The sequence below is a fragment of the Tiliqua scincoides genome, chromosome 2, assembly GCF_035046505.1.
Source record: "Tiliqua scincoides isolate rTilSci1 chromosome 2, rTilSci1.hap2, whole genome shotgun sequence".
Lineage (NCBI taxonomy): Eukaryota > Metazoa > Chordata > Lepidosauria > Squamata > Scincidae > Tiliqua > Tiliqua scincoides.
The window spans coordinates 181622774-181644133 of NC_089822.1; the positions used below are offsets into that span (position 1 = coordinate 181622774).

The following is a 21360-nucleotide window of genomic DNA, read 5'->3' on the forward strand; positions in this document are numbered from 1 at the left end:
AGGTAGCGGTGCCCAGCCTTACTGTGGTCACTGTTCCCTTCTTTCATGATGACTTCTTCTTGCCTGGGAGAGCCAGGAAGAAGAGTGGGCCATGGAATTCTGCTGTGCCCCTGTGAGATTGCTGTAGTGCCTCCATGCAAAATTTGGGAACCAATGATTTAAGGAAACCATAACCTCTGCAGCTGCTTCTGTTCACACAAAAACATTCACACAAATACACACCCCAAAAGAAACCAAGCAATACAGCTCTTTGTGATTATAATTTTTTTGGAATGGTTATTACACTTTGCCAATTTCCAATTGTTTTATGCCTTTTTTTGTTTGTAATTTTCAGCCATTCCATGTTATCTCTTTATTGCAAAAAAGTCAACATGCATCTTAGAAATTCAGATTGTAATCAATGAAACAAACATTACATGTATGAATTTAAATGTATAAACAGTTAGAAATTCAACAATATCTCCTAATATACTATTACACAAGTTCACAATTTTGTAAAAACTATAATACAAGTTTACTATACATTGAGAGGAATTTAATATTCCTTTTCACATGATTTTGTTAAAAACTGTTGAAGCATCTTCATTGCACGTGGGTGTATATTTTTCAAACTAGTTTTCAGATGCAGTGAGTGAGGTGCACTCCTAATGTGGTAACATTTTGTTTTAGATTGACTTACAGTTCTCAAGTCACTTGAAAGGTATATTTATGATATTAATTATGCTAAGTCCATTATAGCTTATGAAAGTGGAAGTGACATTTTTCACAACAATTTTAAAAAAATAAACTGTTACCAGAAGTTACCTACTTAGAAACAAATGGTGTCCTACTTAATACAGTATAAGGGAGATCCATAGCTATGTCAACATGAAGGTCACTTTGAACTAGTTTTACCTTCTCCTCTGTATTAAACGAGTTACCACTCTGCTGCCCATCACTTACATTCTCAGTAACACAATAGTATGCTTTCAAAATACGAGTTCAGGGACACAACTCATTTTTGTGCTTCTGGGCTGAGAAATTACATTTAAGATGTCACTAGAGGATTCATGTAATCCAACATACTAAAAAAAAGAATTCATTAAATAAAATCTTTTCCCCCTTCGCCCCTGTATCTCACTCTCAACCAAAAAAAGTCAACACTTGTGAGCAAGGACATTTATCCTCTTTAGAACAGTGTGCTAACAAAATATTTAAAACCATATGAAAAGGAATCCCATCCGGTGTAACTATCTCAAAGGTTACTGACATTTCCTCTTACAGCTTCATTCACTCACTGTAATCTTCCGGATACAAAAATACAAGAATTCTCATGGAAATCTAGATGCTGGTAGTTTTAGTACACAAAAAGCAAAATATTTACAAAATTATACAGTTTTAAGAAAAACCCTGTACAAAATATATATAGATATTTATATATATATTTATACAAATCCTTTTTGTTCCCACTATCATTTGTTAAAACTGTCTGGTTTCAAGCATTTTGTTGCTGCAATGGGTTATTCAAACCATATTACTGAGCCATAAGCATTCCAAAGACACTGGAAACAATGGGAGAAGAGCAAGGCTTTGCTTGTTAGGGTGTGCATTATGCATGGGGTGTTTTTTTCTTTATCACTTCACAGAGATTCAACATTTTATGAATGTAGCAATAATCTACAACACAAAGGCCAGAAAGGGCAGAAAGCAAAACATTGACAGATTACACTTCTTCCCAAACACTGCAAGAATCTAAATTGGTATTGGTTTGGATTTAGCGCACCAATACAACAGTACCCCAAATAAAAGAGAAACAGAATTGTGCTAGACCTAAAGTAACACGTCCAGTCCTAATTGATTTACTATTTCCAATACTTTGATTGAATCAAGTATCAGCTGAATAATATAGATGGATAAAAGACTTCTAAAAGATGAAATAAACTTTTGTTTTCCTATTTGTTTTAGTACCGTTGGCGCCCATATAGTAATGTTGCTCTGTTCCTTTAAAACTCAGGATGCAAAGGCATCTCCTTACGTAACATGGTGGTATTGTGTATGAAGCACAGTACTGTCTGAGAGTTAATGAAAATATCTACAAGCTAACACATTTAGGCTTAACAGCAGCAAGACACACACAAGTTATAAAGATCAATTGCCCTGTTAAGTCAAAATGTATTAATCCACTTTCTATTACAGTTGATACCACTTTCTATTTGGTGCTTACAAAAAAACACAAAACTAAACAATATGCAGACAAAAGGCATCTAAGTTAGTCAGTGTCCTCCTTGTCTAACACTCATTTTATGAACTTCACTCTGTAAACTTAGGTGTTCTATCACTCCAAGTGCTGGTTTCATATTATTTTAAAGTAGAACTTGCACTTTGTGGGCTAAAGACACAATAAGTTGCTCAAAATACTACATCGGCTTGCCTAAAAAAAACCAAAAAGTGCTGATTTAGCAATGAAGGCAGAAGAATGAATTCTAAAATGTTGGGACACTTTAAAAAGAACTAACCATATTTACCAATACTGTTAAAGACTGTGCTGTTTACAAAGCATGACTGTTATGTTGATACCATTTGTTTCAAAAGGATTTGTACAGGAGATGCACATTCCACTGAAGTGTATCTGGAATTCACAGCAGCTGAGATTAATTTCAGTGCAATTCACCTAACACAGTCTTTGATTGAGAAGAACCAAAAAATATGGCAAGACTGATTATCATCAGTGCTAGCAATGACTGAATACCATGCAGTAGATGTGTTCGACAGGCTTGCACTATAATTTTGCTAGACAGCATATCTCAAATAGTGGAATGTAGGATTCTAATCTCATCTACAATCATTATCTGTATTTTTGATGGTTTAAGCACAGGAGTGCTTTAGCTTGAAACTAATGTTCAGTAACATCTGCCACCTAACAAAGGGATTTAGTTATCAAAATCCAGGTAATATTGATGTCTCACCTGTAACTCTCTCAACTCCACATTACTAAATAAGCCTGTAAAGTCATTTATAGCTTAATAAAACAATCAATATTTTAAAAGCAGAACTGGCGTGAGTTGGGCTTGAAAGACTGAAATGTTTCTTCTTTAGAGAATCACAATAATCTTGCAGCTCTGTATAAGCTTTGAGCCTTTGGCTGATCTAGTGACATGGCTATTTATTTGCCAAGTTTATAAATCAAACACACACTTGCTCTCTTGTTTATATGAAAACAAAAAAACAAAACAAATTTTTGGCTCATTGACTTTAAATAATTATTTAAAAGTTTTAGTTCAAACAATTCTAAAACTATGCAATTTCATTTCAAGTTTCATCTCCTCCAAGAGCGAGATTCATCTTCATCTTCGTCCTCATCATCATCATCTTCAGGCAAAAATAAATCTGAAGTTTCTGTTTCCTGAGAAAAGACAAATATGGTTTTCTAGAATTACATCATTTCAAGGTAAGAAAATCAGCAACAACAGATTTGTCTGAGTTAACCACCCTCTTCAGTGAGTTCCAGATTAGGTGAAAGAACCCTTTTCACATTCAGCACTGCTCTTTACAAGGACCTGGGGCACGAGGGAAACAGCTGCACTGGCTTTGCTTAGTGGTCACAATCCCACTTCCCCCCCCCCCCATGTACGTTCACTGAACACAAGGAAAATTTGGTCTGAAGAGAGACTAGTGATTTTAGTGGACTTTGTGCATGTGGTTAAAGTTGTTCTACGCTAATGAAACACACATAGGCTAAACCTTAGGTTCAAGCATGAGGAAAAAAAGTAACATTGGTGATTAAATGGTAAACAAGTGTAAGCATTACAGTGGGACCCCACTGTCTGCAGATTTGACTTACCACAGATGCTAGCAGATACCAGGGTTCCAGTGTAAATGTATTTACACACACACACACACACACACACACACACACAGAGAGAGAGCACCAAAATCTGCATTCCTACTTTGGCCCAGCAAAGCCTTGCAGTTTGCAAGGCTCTTGGGGCTAAAAGCAACTGTAAAGACCCACTTCCAGTCACGTGGAGCTTCCTTTCTCCTTCCAGTATTGATATACCGCAGCCACTGCATGGGGTTGAATGTAATGGAATATAATTCATTGAATTACATTCAGCCCCATTCAGTAGCTGTGGTATAGCGATGCTGCAAGGAATCTCTGCATGGACGGAAGTGGGTCCTTAGAGCTGTTTTTAGCCCCGAGAGTCTTAGCAATAGCACCGTTTTGCCACACCGAGGTAGGAACATCAGATTTGGTGCTTTTTTTTGTTTCTAAATACATTTAGACAGGGAACCTGGTATCTGTGGATTTCAGTATTAGTGCAGGGTTCCGTATGGAATCCCCATGGATACCGAGGTCCCACTGTACTCTGAATGCTGTGAAGTTATGGCAAACACCTGTCCATCACTTGTTTCACATTGCAAAGTTACTAAATATATTTATGAGTATAGGCATCACTGGCTGCAAAATTAGGTAATGCTTACTTGTAAGCTTACAAAATTTTTGATTAGAAGCATTTAGTCAAAGAACAGAGAATACAAGCAGCCTATAGGTTCTCTTGAAGCTTACGTTCAGGCTTTAAAGTTGCTGCTGATTAAACAGTTCTTATAGTGTAACTCAGATCAGCCAAAAGCCTAGGACCAGTCTTTAAAGCTCGAAATGGCTTGGGACAAGTGTACTTGAAGTACTACCTTCTCTGATAGGTGCCTCCCTGTCCACTCTGATAATAATGTAATGCTCTGCTTAAGGTGTCTGCATTATGAGAACTTTAAAGGGCATTCACAAAAAGTAAGGCCTTCTCAGTTGTGGTGTTGATCCTTCAAAATACCCTTTCCCTTTAAAAAGTTAAGCAGATGCTGACATTGTATGCCGCCTTATTAAAACATAACTCTTCGAAAACGCTTTCGGTAGTTACCGGCATTTGAATTCTTATTTAACTTTATTTTAGTTTTTGTTTTGCTGCTGTCTGATTAAGTCTCACTTTATAGAAGATTGCATTGTTCAATTACACAGGTCTACAAAATTGAGGGTCAGAGAAGTTTTTCCCAAATTTTATGGTGGTATGAATTTGGGGTGCTGATTCCAAAAATGGCATCCGTTTTGCCCAATCACGTCTAGTTTTGGAGATATAGTATAGTCTCATTAGTGAATGGTTCAAGCAGCTTCCTCATGAGGAAGCCATGGTATAGGAAATCATGGTGTAGGTGCATGAAAATCACTCTTTTCTATGGAAGAGGGATATACATTTTTCCACGTTAACAAAACATTTCCTTAGTAACAGTTTGTATACATGCTAAATGGTTTAGAGATTCTAAATGACAAGCTAATCATACATGCTGTTCAAGTACCTCTTCCTTAGGTTCCTCTTCCTCAGTTTCTGTGGACACCGAAGGTACCTTAGGTTTGTGCCATGATATCTGAAGTCGTCTGTCTTTGAACTTTAATCCTTGGTTAGCAGCCTAAAGTAGGATATTTGAGAGAAGAACAGAAATTCAAGTAACCATAATGAGAATTTGTGACTATATGCCATGTCTCTGTGTAGCAGAGAAATCTCCACTGAATCTCTTAGCACTTACCGAAAGAGTTTCAATCATAAAATAATCACTATTTACACTCTACTTCAGGTAGTTATTCATTAGCTAAGTGATAGAAATAGTAAGAGGACTAAAATATTCAATGCTTGGAAAATCTTTAAGAAGCCAAAACTAACACTTTCACAACTGAAGTCGATAGTAGACTTTTTCTAAAGTAGTAAATCCCACCAAGTTTAATGAGACCAATTCTAAGCACGTCTTTAGGATTGCAAACTGAGAGAAGCAATTTTTTTAAAGTGAACTGTGTGTACCATCTTACTTACAATTTCAGCTTCAGAGCGGGATTTAAATGTCAGAACAACACTTAAAGGAGAATCCTCCTCTTGAAGTCCTTCAATATCTCCAAATTTCTGCAAAGTACATAGTTTGTAGAACTCTCAGAATCACAATTCAATATACCATAATAAAAAGTACTCAGGTGGAAAAGTTCACCTGTAACTTTTTCTAGAGGGAAAAGCAAGGGCAAGGGAAACTTGGTGCTGGAGAATCAAGTCACAACTAGTACTGTAGTATTCAAAGCTAATCCTAAAACCTTATCTTGAGAGTGCTTGGATTAAGCATAGCAATACTACTATGCTCATTCTCAGAAATGAACAATCAATCTTTTACTGTCAGATTAGTAAATATGTTATCAAGCTTGATTCATAGCAACAGGCAAAGTGCCTCTATAAGGAAGCTTAACATTCATTCAAGTGAGGAGGTTGCAGCTGAACATCTTTGTTACAAAACTGGACTGCAATACAACGAAAACATTTCAATCTCCTTGTGTGGGCAGTATCTGCATCAACACCCACTCAGCAGGAATCCACACTGAACTCCAACATATACATTCCTAGGCTTAAAGAAGTATTCACAGCACTGGTAGGAGGAATTTAAGAGGAAACTGCTAATGGAGATCCAGCATTATTTTTACTCTCAGAAATTAAGAGTTGGTTGGAGAGTTCTGTGAGGAGAGCAGTTGAGGGAAAACCTGGGTGCATACACATTTCTTTGGACTGTATGTCCCTATTTACGCATATATACGTTGTGTAAGTCCTGTGCTATGTACTGCTAAACATAAACCTAGGAAGACAAATCTCCAAGGCAAGTGGAACACTAGCCAGTGCTTCTGACAGTAGTTCTACTTAACTGGGGACCCAATGCTTTCCACAGATGGGCAAGGTATATGAACCTCAGATGCGACAAGGTACTTTTATTAAAGTTCCCTGTATGCATCTCTCACAAGTGGGGAGGAGAGAAGCATGCATATAAGGCAAGGTATAAGGCCAGTTAGCAAACAAAGATGGCAGTAACAAATTAGAACAAGCCCTTAGTTTAGTTCTTCCCTAGATAGTTCCAAACCCTTACAGAGACATACGCTTGCAACATTTAGTGCAGCCATACAAATTAAATCAAGTAGCGAGCGAAACACATCTTGCATATTAACTTTGACCCCAAGACAGTAGAGGTGTCTTGAACACATGGAGGCATGTCTCAATAAGAAGTCTGCCATTCATTCATGATGTATGGTAAAACTGAAAGCTATAGCCAGGTATCACACAAGGCAGTTCATTTGTTCCCAAGTAAACCAGATGCATACAAACATATTGCCATTCTACCTCTAATGGCAGTTAAAGAAAATACTAGATTCACATAGTCTCAGCGTAAAATCAGCCAGCACTTCACTCTGAATGAAGTTCTTGTTCCAAATTGAGAATCATTCAATTGAATGCTACAAGTTGGAAGATATCTTGGAGGGAGCCTAGTGCAACCTCTTGCTCAGTGCATATCATCTACTCAAATAAAGTTCAGTTCGGTTTTAAGGCAATCCTATTTTTTAAGATTACTATGAAGTATAGAAGAGCGGCAAAATTAGACTCTTAACTACAGGTTGCTGACTTACGGAGAAGTGTTGAAGCAACTCATCCTTCTCATCTTCCACGAAGCCCCCAATTGTTAGTGCTTTGGGGCGATGGTCCACCACCATGTGATTCACTGTGCCTCTCCCTCTCCCTCCACGACCTCGTCCTCTTCCCCTATTTTGACCAGACACTGCTTTTCCACGACCAACAGGCAAGATACCTAACCGGGCAGCCTACAAAAGGAAAACACTTCATCTGTCACAGGAGTAGTAGATTTTTATTTTTTAAATATATATAAAATTTTATACAATAAGGTGGATTTACTGCCCACTTTTCCATTTCAGAATGAAGCATTCAAAGTAGCATACATAGCAGATTAACGCATGCTTATGAATAAATTATTATGATTTGCTATTTTTAAATAAGTAATGTATTAAAAAGAACAATTTTTCTGTTTTACTTAACAGTAAAAACTAAGCTTTAATTTAAGTTTTAACAAAACTTTATTACTTAAAAAACCTCAACATATCTAATGGAGCAAATGTCAAAGCCATGGTGTAGGCTTCCTCATGAGGAAACTGCCTGAACCATTCACTAAAGAGACTATGCTGTGTCACCAAAACTAGATGTGATAGGGCAAAACGGATGGCATTTTTGGAATTGGCACCCCAAATATGCCCAGGAATTGGTGTATTGTTTAAGGAAGCAAAATGTGTGTTGGCCTGTGTAATTGATCCTAAACAGGCTATGGAAAACAGAGAGAAGATGAGACTAATATTTTGGGGCAGGGAATTGCACAACACAGGTATAGCAGCAGAGAAGACCATTTCCCTTGTTCTCACCAACTGTGGTTCCGATAATGGTGGAACTTGAAGAAAAAATAGGGGACAGGTAGGATTACAAAGATTTTCTTCAGGTATTCTGGTCCCAAGCTGTTTGAGGCTTTAAAAGCAATAACCCACACTTTGAACTGGAAATGAACTGACAATCAATGTACAGTAAATAAGTAAGGGAAGTCACAAGTACCAAAAATGGCTCTTGTTAAGAGTCTTGCTGCCATGATTTGAACCAAATGGAGTTGCTGAATGCTTTCTGAGACAGTCCCATGAAGAGTGAACTACAGTAATCTAGTGTTGACACAACTATACCATGTATGACCATGGTCAGAACTGCACCTTCCAGAAACGGATACTGTTGGCATAGATGCAGTTAGGCAGGACAAACGTAATCTTGGTGGATCTGGTAGCCTGCCACTGGATCCATGACCACCTCCAAAATGTGAACATGGTTTTGCAAGGTGAATATTACCCCATTCAACACTGGCTGAATCCTAATTACTAGAACAGCAACCTACTGACCTAAAGCTCTTGCCAAAGAGATACTTAACAAAAGATTAACAGTAGGACAGAATCTTGCAAACTCACCTCCACCTGTAACTGGGTGAGTTTTTTCCTTAATTCTGTTGTGTCTTCTCCTGAAGATAGTCTTTTGTGGAAGTCCAGTTCTGCATCCAAAAGTTCCTTTTGTGCCTTTAAGTGTAGGAAAACATAGACTGAAACAAGTATGGTTGCATTTTATTCTATTTCTTTTAATTACTAAGTGTCACAAAGCTTGATAGCATTGAAGACAGCATTGAAGACAGCATTGACTGATTCAGACAACACTAACACCTGATGGTGGATTCTCCCTCAACAGATGGATGACTGCTCCTGTTTGTGGAGCAGAATCAATGCTATTCTAAGGCCTCCATGGTGGCTCTAATCGTGCAGGGAGGTGGAAGTGAGTAGGCAATGAGCAAAGGTTTACCATGCTCTATCACAAGTTAACAGCCAAGTAGGATCAGTTTGTGTGGCAACCATATGACAAGGGGTCACCAGTTTTTACCCAGAGACCACTTTCAGAACTTAGTCTACATTTAACTGTGAATTATATAAAATTAAAATGTGTTTTGGTATCATGGTTCTTTCCTTGTCAATCGGGACAGTTATTTTCATTGTGGGAATCACATAATGGGTAGCACCCTCTTGTGAGAAATGAAAAAGCTCTCTGGAAGTTACCCAAAGTCAAAATAAGAAGAAGCTCTTTAACGAGAAAATATTAAAATAGCTACTTGAAGAGGGCCCACCTCTGTTTTAGACTTTAGTTTTGTTGTCGAAGAAGTTGCAGATGAGGTTTTTAGTTCATCCTTCAGGTGAGATATTTTTCCTGTTAGCTCTTTCAATGTCTTCATGATGTCTGCTCTTTCCTCGGGTTTCATGGCTTTATTTTTTTCCAGCTTTGATATCAACATCTATGAAAGTAGAGAGAAGAGAGGAAAAAAAGGATACACAACCACCAACATATATAATATATTAGACCAGCCATTTTCAAACTTTTTCAGCTCATGGCACACTGACAAAGCACTAAAATTGTCAAGGCACACTACCAGTTTTTTTACTTACATTAAATTACTATGTTACAATTAATTTTTAATATAATTAATACAATTAAATCATTACATGACAAAGGGCACAATCCTAACCAGGTCTACTCAGAAGTAAGTCCTATTTTGTTCAATGTGGCTTACTCTCAGGAAAGTATGGTTAGGATGGCAGCCAAAAATTCACAAGAAGTTTCGAGAGCATGAAGTTTGGAGTATATGTGATTCTGGAAAGGAGGAAAAATGTTATTAAAGCAGTGGTTCTCACACATTTAGTACCGGAACCCACAAGGACAGAATGATAATCTGTCGGGACCCACCGAAAGTGATGTCATGACCAGAAGTGACATCATCAGGCAGGAAAATTTTTAGCTATCCTAGGCTGCAATCCTACCCACACACCCAGCAGTAAGTTTCCTTTACTATCATTGTTAAAATAATATACATAGTATTTTGTTAAAAGTACAGGTCTATAACATTTCCTCAAATGCAGTCACATGCCATGATAGCATCAAGTCTAATATATTAAAAATAAAATATTGAAATGAATGGGGACCCACCTGAAAATGTCTCGCAAACCACCTAGTGGGTCCCAACCCACAGTTTGAGAAACACTGTATTAAAGTGCAATGCCAGTAAGTGCTGGCAAAGAGAGGTCAGACTGAGCACATAGTGGAGTGAGGGGCAAAGAAGACACATGATTGAAAGAAGTGCAGGATTCAGCTGGAGTGGAACGGGAGAATGTGAGGAAAATGATTCTGGACCTTTGAAAGATGCGGAGGAGTGAAGGGAGGGAGTGGAGTGGGAAGAAGTGCCAATTGCCTGCCCTGTATTTAAGAAAAGAGTGTGACCAAAAGCCCAATTCTAGACATGTCTACTCAGAAGTAAGCCCCATTATAGTCAATGGAGCTTACTCCCAGGTAAGTGTGGATAGGATTGGGGCAAAAGCCCTTCCTCTGAAAGGCAAAAGACAAGGCAGGGAGGGTCACTTTGGGGGTTGCAGGCAACTGTGGCACCAGGACCCTTTTAGCCAGCCAGTTCTTGGGCTGGTGGCCTCAGCAGACTCGCTGGCTTCCTACTTGCTTGCCTGCTCCTGCCTCCCTCCTTCTCACTCACTCCGCGCTTCTCTGGCTGTCCAATCACCACGCGGGGCGGACTTGATATCCAATCCAGGCGTGTCTACTCAGAAGTAAGCCCCATAATAGTCAACGGGGCTTACTCCCAGGTAAATGAGGATCGGGTTGCAGCCTTCCTCTCGCTTAGCAGCAGGAGATACAAAGCAGCCACGGCTGCTCCGTTTTCCACCGGCTGCCTCATGAGGGTCAAAGCAGCCACTTCTCCCCCGCTGCTTGCCGCCTGCCTCCTCTGGCCCCGTGGCACACCTGAGACGGCCCTGCGGCACACCAGTGCACCACGGCACAGCGGTTGAAAACCGCTGTATTAGACTAAGTAGTCTTCACCAAAATTACCAGTAAAATGCTTACGTGCCAACTGAAATCAACAAATTAATACCAACGTTAAATAGAAACTTAAGCTTACTTTTTGACATTCTATTTGTTTCTCTAGCATTTCTTGTTTTTTCTTTCTCATGTCTTGTTGCAGCTTTAGTGCCTCCTAATAAAAAACAAATAAAAACAAGGAATTAAACATGTCTGTTTGCAAAATGACTAGAATCACAGATTTCAGTCACCATTTCCACTCTGGCATTATGTTTGGCAAAACAAACTGAAGTACACTGTTTTACTGAAGAACGTTTGTCATTTATCATTAATGCAATTCACGTTGCCTGTAACATAAGGTTCAGTCTCAGGCCTGCTCAAAAGTTATTCCCACCCTGTCCTATTTCCCTATGTCAGGGAAATAAAATGCCTTCAACCATAATCCACACTTTATCAGTCACCTCACCATGGCTAGCAGAGCTTGTTACCCACCACCTTACTACAATAGTGTTTGATATCAACAGGGCAGTTTTTGAATTTATGAAAGATTGGAACTCAATTTTGCTACATGGAATTGTCAGAGAATGCACCATAAAAGCCTTGCTGGGTAAGCATAAACCCTTTTACATGTCATCAAGAGGCTTGCTGGATAACAGCTGTAAAGTTAACCAAAGATACTGTGTATGACAATGGAGGGATTGTTTGCTTAAGAAAATCTTTCTAACAAGATGAAACTGATATGTATTCTAACAAATGACTCATCATACCTAGGTTAGAACTCTTTCAACATCAGGCCAAATTTGAAAGAAACATTCATTCTCATGAAGTATTAAAGGAAAAGAATTGTTCATCTATTGAACAAAGATTGGTGGTTATGCAAGCTGCAATGCAGCAGATTTCAATGCCTGCTGCATAGTATATTCCATCCTGAACTACAGGTAGCATTCACAGCGATATGTGCTATATATTTTATTTTGCTATAAAAGCTCATGGCTATTAAATATAAGGTAATCACATGCATGCAGTTTACCTGTTTCTTTTTAAGAACTTCATGGACATCATGGGATTTATTTCCTGTGCAAGGTTTTATAGATGTCTTCAAGTTGGAGGAACTGTAAACCATTTTTATATGGCTAGCTGAAGTGGGAAACACCTGAAAGCAATAAAATAGTTTATGAAACCACATCAGTTGTGCCAAGGGTGATGCTTTGTGCAAATCTCCAAATATACTGAACAGAAATATCCTTTTAAAGATGAGATTAAACTGTAAATTGTTCTTTCTGGTGATGTTTTGCAAGTTGTACGGGTATGAGATGTTGAAGACTCTTACTGGTGTTTGCCACATGGATTTGCTATGCATTACATGAAAAGTGATAGTTATACTACAGAAGCCTCCAGACAAGGGCAAATACCTAGAGCAGTGGTTCCTAAACTTTTTCAACTGGTGGCTCCCTTGACCTACTGGGCCTATGGCCACGGCTCCCCATTAGAATTACAATCCTATACACTAGGAGTCTCCAAACCCCAGCCCGGGGGCCAGATGTGGCCCGCAGCAAGCCTCTTTCTGGCCCACAGCCAACCTCTTGTCCCCTGAAAGCCTCTGGCCCACTCAACTGAACATGACCAGAACTGTGCTCTGATTGTGTCTGGAGGGTGTTCTGAGGGCCAGAAAGGTTGAATGAATGAGCCCATCAATTCATTTATTCACTCATCTAAGTTCTATCTCTAATTTATTTAAATTTTATATTTAAATTGTTTTTCCGGCCCTCCACAGAACGCCAGACATTTGATGCGGCCCTCCGGCCAAAAAGCTTGGAGACCCCTGCTATACACTATATAGGGCAGCAGGTTTTTTGCTAGAATTCCATAGCTCCCCGAGGCCAGGGCTCGCAGTTTTGGAACCCTAGGATTATAGACCCATTTTACTGAAAGGAGCATTGTGCCATCAGGAGAATCAGTCAGCTTAGCTGCTGTCCTGCAGGATGCTGAAACAAGATTAAATTTTAATAAAGATCAATGCTGCAGTTGCTTTGATTGTAAAACTTCTGTGACATTGCAGCAATTCAGTCACTGACTAGCAAGATCTCTGTCTACACTTCACATTTTGTCCCTTTTGACTTCTTGCAATTGTTTTGGCAAAAAGAAAAACTATTTTCTCTTGCAAATTAACTTTTGGGTGCTCTGAGAACACAGTGGTACTCCAACACCTCACCACTGCAGCTTCTAGATTGCTATTATATGTAATGTAGACACCCAAAAAATGTCTAGGATTTGTATAGGCTATAATGAGTCACTTCCCTAAACACACACACACACACCACCCAGCCCTACCTGAGCATCCTCTGCAGCAGCACTGGACTGGTTAAGCAACAAATGTTGAGGGTCTGGCTGATTTGCAGCAGTAGCTCCCAGGCGATGTTTAACTGGGACCTTGTTAAGAACATAGGCACCTGGTGACAATGGTTTAGGTGTCAGCTGCAGGAATACACAAAAATAGAAAAAGTTATTGTGTGTATTTTAAAATGCTCTCTGTTTGAATTCTCACAAACTCAAAGTTCTTGGGGAAAAAATCACCCACGTCTGTACACAAACCTTTGGCATGCTGCTATGCATGGTTACAGTTGGAGGCTGGGTCAACATTTGCTGCTGCAGGTGAAGTTGGTGAGGATTTGGTGGGGCTGTCGTTGTCATTGTCTGCTGCTGCTGGGATGGCTGAAGCGGTTGCTGCTCACTGTTCTCTCGGTGCCACAGGACTCTTATAAACCTGTTGTTCAGCACTGCCTCTGTACTGGAAATGGCTTTTCTGGCTTCATCATTTGTTAAGTACTGAATCAGAGCAGCTTCAGGATCATTCCTGAAGGCTACCTAAGGAATAAACATTTGGAATACACAAGTCAGCATTATCTAACAGTTCTACATAGAAAAACAAAGCAGATAGGACACATAGGATATACCTTTCTCGGTGGCGTAGCTAGAGGGGGCGGAGCACTCAGCCTGACAGGGAGGTAGGCAAGCGGCCACTCCCTTTGGAGCCATTCCCGACGGGGGGGAACAGAGCCGTACAGCTCCATTTTGCCCCCCCCGCCGGGAATGGCTCCAAAGGGAGGGGCCACTCGCCCACCTCCCTGCCAGGCTGAGTGCACTGCACCCCCTCCAGCCATGCTACTGCCTTTTTTTCCTTTTTTTTTTTTAAATGCCTACAAAGGTTTCAGCCCTCAGTCCAAAGAGCTGGGTGGTAAACTAAATATGAGCCAAACTTTTCCCCAGGAAGCATATCCCTGATGTGTCGGACAAGCCACTTCTGAAAGTTTCAGAAGCAGCCTTCAATCAGAGGGATAACATTTCTGAAAATTCTGACACTGTTGGGAAAAAGCCATTTTGGGAGAGTGAGAAAGAATCCCTAAGGCTGCAATCCAATGCATGCTTAGCTGGATGCGGGCCTCACTTAACTCAATGGTGCTTCCTTGTGAGCAGACATGCACCTAATTATTTTGCAAGTTCTGAAGGCATTTCTATTTGTATGAAGTGTGAGTGGGATTTTTGCTGACCTCCTTCAATTCCACAACTCTCTGTGCACTATACAGTCTAGAATGGGCAAGCCCCCCGCCCAACCTGCTAAAGCAAATTTTGAACGTCAGGAGAACTGGCATGTCTCAGATAGCAGCAGTGCCTATATATTTGTAAAAGTTGTGTTTTGATATTTGGAAAAATGATGTCTGAGTGGTTCTCCAAGCAAAAACTCTACAGCTGAACTGAATAACTTCAGCAGAGAACAACATAGTGTGGGACAAAGCAGCATATATAGACTGGTGTCCAAATCTTCCATTCAGCCCCTTTCACTTCACTGCAGAATACCTTACTATGAAAGACACAATATTGGTTTTACCTGAATGTTGACAATTGTTCCAAATTTGCTAAAGTGTTCATTAAGTCGAGTAATATTGTTCAGTTCTGGTGGTATTTTACGAACTTCTAATTTGGTGTTTGTATACTGGGTCTTCTTCAGGAATCCTGGCTTGTTCTGGTTATTAGCTTGTCTGAAAAAAGCAAAAAAGAACAAAGAAACAATGCAAGACTCACTTTGACAGTTTAAATGCAAAAGCAAGCATTGATCATAGAAGCATTGAACATGCCAAGTCAGAACATGGGTCCAGCTAGCCCAGAACTGCTTACACCAACTCCCAGTGAATCTCTAGGGTTTCAGACTTTCCCAGGCCAGAAGATGCAGGGAAAAGACCCACTTAGCTGTATTTGCTTCTCTATAAAAATCATTGCTGTTGCCTACTAAGAACATAAGAACAGCCCTACTGGATTAGGCCATAGGCCCATCTAGTCCAGCTTCCTGTATCTCACTGCAGCCCACCAAATGCCCCAGGGAGCACACCAGATAACAAGAGACCTGCATCCTGGTGCCCTCCCTTGCATCTGGCCTTCTGACATAGCCCATTTCTAAAATCAGGAGGTTGCACATACGCATCATGGCTTGTAACCCATAATGGATTTTTCCTCCAGAAACTTGTCCAATTCCCTTTTAAAGGCGTCCAGGCCACATGCCATCACCACATCCTGTGGCAAGGAGTTCCAATTTCTGGTGTTATGTGAGAGTGTAAAGAGCATCTTTCTATCCACTCTGTCCATCCTCTGCATAATTTTGTATGTCTCAGTCATGTCCCCCCTCAGGCGCCTCTTTTCTAGGCTGAAGAGGCCCAAACGTCGTAACCTTTCCTCATAAGGAAGGTGCCCCAGCCCTGTAATCATCTTAGTCGCTCTCTTTTCCACCTTTTCCATTTTCACTATGTCTTCTTTGAGATGCAGCAACCAGAACTGGACACAATACTCCAGGTGTGGCCTTACCATAGATTTGTACAACAGCATTATAATATTAGCCGTTTTGTTCTCAATACCTTTTCTAATGATCCCAAGCATAGAATTAGCCTTCTTTATTGCCACCGCACATTGAGTCGACACTTTCATCGACCTGTCCACCACCACCCCAAGATCTCTCTCCTGATCTGTCATAGAACCCATCAGCCTATATGTGAAGTTTTGATTTTTTGCCGCAATGTGCATGACCTTACACCTACTGACACTGAAGCACATCTGCCATTTTGCTGCCCATTCTGCCAGTCTGGAGAGATCCTTCTGGATCCTTAACATAAAGGGCCACCCCACCTCCAACAAGCTCCTCCCTGTCCCTCCTGTAGAGTTTATAGCCCGGGATTGCGGTGTCCCACTGATTCTCCACATTCCACCAGGTTTCCGTTATGCCCACTATGACAATGTTTTCCCTAGTCATCAGACATTCCAGTTCTCCCACCTTTGCTCGGAGACTTCGGGCATTTGCATAAAAGCATTTGTACATGGAATGCCCCAGGATGGGCTGCTTATTTGCTCCTTTGTCCCCACAGCCTCTCACTGTGCCAAACCGTCTATCACATCCCATCATGCTACCATTCCCAATTTCTTCTCCTACTCTGCCTTTGTCTTGTTGTTCTCTAACCTCCCCATCCTCGTCCCATAGGGATGAGGAGTCCCGAACCAGATGCCCCTTGGCTCCTGTTGGCCTTCCCCCAAGGATCAGTTTAAAAGCTGCTCTGCCACCTTTTTAATGTTATGCGCCAGCAGTCTGGTTCCATTCTGGTTCAAGTGAAGCCCGTCCCTCTTGTACAGGCCCTGCTTGTCCCAAAACGTTCCCCAGTGCCTAATGAATCTAAACCCCTCCTCCCTACACCACCGTCTCATCCATGCACTGAAACTCCTGATCTCCGCCTGCCTACCTGGCCCTGCGCGTGGAACAGGTAGCACTTCAGATAACGCTGCCTTCGAGGTCCTGGCTTTCAGCTTCCTTCCTAATAGCCTAAATTTGGCCTCCAGGACCTCCTGGCTACACTTGCCCACATCGTTGGTGCCGACATGCACCACAACCACTACCTCCTCCCCAGCACTGTCTACTAGCCTGTCTAGATGAGAAGTGATGTCTGCAACCTTCGCACCAGGCAGGCAAGTCACCATGTGGTCCTCACATCTGTCGTAAAGAGAAGGGTGGTGTCTGGAGCCCTGGCCTCCTCGCCCTGCTGCTGAACTTGCCCAGATGCTAAACTCACGGTGCCTTACCTGGCACTTAGCTCCCAGATGCTAAACTCACGGTGCCTTACCTGGCACTTAGCTCCCAGAGGCACTTGGGGTCCCAGAGGCCACGCGCTCCTGCAGAGAGGCTCAAGCGATGGCAGGCCCTAGCTTTATACCCCCAGCTAGCTCCTCCTCCCTACCTCATTGCTGATTGAAAGGGGGGCTGGTCTTCCCGGGTGAGATTACAAAAGCTCAGGAAGACAAAAGGCTGCTGATGGGCTTAATCCACTCTGCAGGCCCCTGAATGGGTTGCTTGGATTAGCCTAATGGGGCTCTTATCACCTCCTAAAGGTAGTGATGCTAAATTGCTGAAATGGACTATGCTAGATTGCCTGGGTGGTTGGGAACTGGCCCTTCCTAGGGTCTTAAACTCCTAGTTCCCTTCTCTTAGGTTGGACTGTTTTTTAACCTCAAGCTAGTTTTTATTTGAGTTTGTGTGTTTAATTATTTATTGCTCTCACCTAGGTCCTGTGTCCCAATTTACTAAACTGTTTAGGTTATGTTCTAACTTAGATTAAGTTTAACTTGGGTTAAGTATAGGGTTAATTTAAAATAAAGTAGAAAACCTTGCTTTCCACTTTATCCTCCTCAGTTTTATTTATTTTCCCAAGTGCCTGACCCTTGGGCTCTTACTCACTAGTAGCACTTTGCTCCTGCTCAGAGTAGACCTATGTACACACCTACGTATTTATTTTTATTGCCCTCACCTCACTGGACCTGAGATTCCCTCCCTTAGGTTAGATTAGGTGCTACCTTAGGTGCAGCTAACTTTCAATGCTGATTTAGGGTTGATTTAAAGTTAAAGTTAGAAGACAAGGAGTTAGAAAGACAAAGAGTTAGAAAGAGTACACTTACCTTCTCGTCCTCCTCTTCCCCTTCTCCAAAACTCAGAAGTCCACTTGCCTTCTCCTCGCCCAGATGCTAAACAGATGCTAAACTTACCTGGCACTTAGCTCCCAGAGGCACTTGGGGTCCCAGAGGCCACGCGCTCCTGCAGAGCATTATGCAATTTCTTTTCCTACTCTGCCTTTGTCTTGTTGTTCTCTAACCTCCCCATCCTCGTCCCATAGGGATGAGGAGACCTGAACTGGATGCCCCTCAGCTCCTGTCGGCCTTCCCCCAGGATCAGTTTAAAAGCTGCTCTGCCATCTTTTTAATGTTATGCTATATTAACACTAGAGAGATTCCGTAGTGTTTAGATATATAGATCAGGGAGAGCCCAGTTCAAATCCTTACTTAGCCTTGGGCTAGTCACTAGCTCTCAACCTATTTTATGTCAGAGTTGTGTTGGGTGGGGGAAGACATACACACGCAACATGTGTGCCACCCTCAATTCCTGATGGAAAAGGCAGAATAAAAATGAAATCAAATACAAGATAAAGAACTACCACCTTGCTGAGTTAAACCAAAATCCATTTAACTAAGGAGTGTAGATTCCCACCCCTCATTGTCTGTTCCCAGAATTAAGTAAATTTTCCTTCTAGCTATTGGGACACATAATACAGGTATTCACTATTAGTTCTATTCTCTATAAAGTTACCTAACTCACTGTAAAGCATCTACGCGCATACTCATCACAACATTATGTGGAAATTAATTCTATAAATGATTGTGTCTTATGAAGAATTACAGGTACTACTGCCTCTCCATGAAGAATAGGTTCCTGTTGCTATTATGGATACTGGAAACTTCGGAAAGTAGCAAACCCTGTATTAAGCAGTTTACAAATTCTTCTCATTGTGCACATTATCTAACTTTGTCTGATTGCAGCCCTCCTGTTGTCTCTCCTCAGTCTCTCTGTGCTGCCTTCAAGTACTGGTTTGTGGAGGTTTTATTGTGTTTGTTTAATCTCTGCTTTTATTATCACCTCTGATGCCTTTTTTACAACTGCTACTCTATTAGCATTTATGCTATTTTTATTGCTGCATTTTATGCTCCTGTATTTTATATTTTATGCATATATGGGATTCTGTGCTACTAGTTTACCTTTTTTACTTTTCAGCCGTTAGCTTTCCTGTTGCTGCTTTATTATATTAGGATACTTATGTTTGCTTTAAGTGCAATGTGTTATATGTTTTGATTTTATGTAACCTGCCTTGGGCATCCACATAATAAGAAGAAAGGTAAAGTAAAAGTAAACAAGTATACCCTCAGATTAAATAATTCTTACAATTCTTCATCACACTTACTTTCCAATCCAGGGTTTCTTCGCAGATGGTCCTTCTACAGTGTTTGAAACTCGTTTCCTGTTGTCTGGCTCAAGCACCACTCGGGAAACATTACTGCTGTTGCTCACAATACTTATTGGAGGCTCAGTCTGGATGATAATATTAGCAGCTGGAAAAGAAAAATTGTGTGAATGCTACAAACAAACTTTCTTTTTAAGTTTCAAAGCTATACTAATTATCCATGCATTTACTTCCCCCAAAATACAAAAATTGTTAAGATGAAATCAGGGAGGTTGCATTCCTGATAATCCAACAACAGGAAATACCAAAAATGTATTTGGCAAAACAGGAAATTCTTAGGTTGGAGATACTTACCAGCACGTACCACTTTCAGAACTGGCTACTTAAATGAAAATCTCATTTCTAAATATTTAATTCTAATTAACTAGAACCCACAAAGACACTGAACAAATGTAATAACAGCAGCAGATACGGTAGCCATGTCTGCAAATGAAAGTCACACATTCACTTCAGAGTACCAAGAATGCTAATTTACGGTGCAATCCTAACACCATAATGTCAGTGCTTTTCAGCACTGACATAAGGGTAATGCAGCTCTGAGGTAAGGGAACAAACATTCCCTTACTTTGAGGAGGCCTCTGTGAGTGACACCCAACTGCAGGATGCAGCACACAACTCAATGGCACCGCTATGCTAGTGATGGAGAGCACTGACATAAGGGGTTAGGATTGCGCCCTTAATTGTGCAATCTTCTGGTCCAGCTGTTTGGTCTCCTCTACAGGCTTATTAGTTTCTCCACTTACCCTCAGCTGCAATGAATTTAAATTATGTGAAGGTAGACAGATACAGCATACTACACTACATGGTCAGGCTTCTAATTTGGACACAGTCTAGGTATTTTTGAGATAGGAAATCTAGGAGTCCTTGTATCTTCAGCAGCCAATGCCACCCAAACATAAGCATGCAACTGCCTTATACCAAGTTCCTTAGACCAGTGGTTCTCACACATTTAGCACTGAGACCCACTTTTTAGAATGAGAATCTTGTCAGGACCCACTGGAAGTGATGTCACAACCAGAAGTGACATAATCAAGCAGGAAAATTTTTAACAATCCTAGGCTACAATCTTACCTACACTTACCCAGGAGTAAGACCCATTAACTATCACATTAAAAGCATATACATAGTAGCCTGTTAAAAGTACAGATCTCCCCAAAGGCAGTCACATCCCATGGTAGCATCAAGTCTAATATATTAAAATAAAATATTGAAATGAGTGGGGACCCACCTGAAATTGGCTCGCGACCCACCTAGTGGATCCTGACCCACAGTTTGAGAAACACTGCCTTAGACCATGTAAATCAGTATTGTCTACAGTTACTGCCAAGCAATTCTGCAGGGTTTCAGATTCTGTCCCTGACCTACCTGGAGATGCTGGGGACTGAACTGGGACATTTGGCATACAAAGCAAATGCGTTGGAAGCTTAGTATTATCAAGCTTCCCCATGGGGGCAAAAAAGCTGAACCTAGTACTAAGCATAAATTGCATCTGAAATCTAAAGCACTATATACAGTACCAGATATTCTGGAACTTTTCCCAAACTTAGAGCACAACCAGCAGCACTAGCTGAAAAATTACTGTGGCTTGGATATGTAACCAACATTTGGATTAGAGGAAAGTGTTGTATGTAGAAAACAAAAGGACAACTACACTTTCAGTAGCATTGGGTTGATTTTCCAAGGCTGCCCAAGCCTGTAATAATGCCTTGCAA

At 40.8% G+C, this 21360-nt stretch overlaps 1 protein-coding gene across 1 annotated transcript in view; it reads right to left on the reverse strand.

The window, feature by feature from the left end:
• Positions 1–267: 267 nt before the first annotated feature.
• The window catches only part of RBM27 (RNA binding motif protein 27), a 46178-nt gene continuing 25085 nt past the window's right edge, over positions 268–21360 (reverse strand). The window contains exons 10-21 of the mRNA XM_066616841.1: positions 19589–19736; positions 15157–15307; positions 13863–14135; positions 13602–13745; positions 12301–12423; positions 11371–11445; positions 9538–9702; positions 8837–8941; positions 7454–7645; positions 5835–5921; positions 5326–5436; positions 268–3382 (exon numbers count right to left, since the gene is read on the reverse strand). Of these exons, the coding sequence (XP_066472938.1) occupies positions 3296–3382; positions 5326–5436; positions 5835–5921; positions 7454–7645; positions 8837–8941; positions 9538–9702; positions 11371–11445; positions 12301–12423; positions 13602–13745; positions 13863–14135; positions 15157–15307; positions 19589–19736 (1661 nt within the window). The 3' untranslated portion in view covers positions 268–3295. The remainder of the gene's footprint in view (positions 3383–5325; positions 5437–5834; positions 5922–7453; positions 7646–8836; positions 8942–9537; positions 9703–11370; positions 11446–12300; positions 12424–13601; positions 13746–13862; positions 14136–15156; positions 15308–19588; positions 19737–21360) is intronic.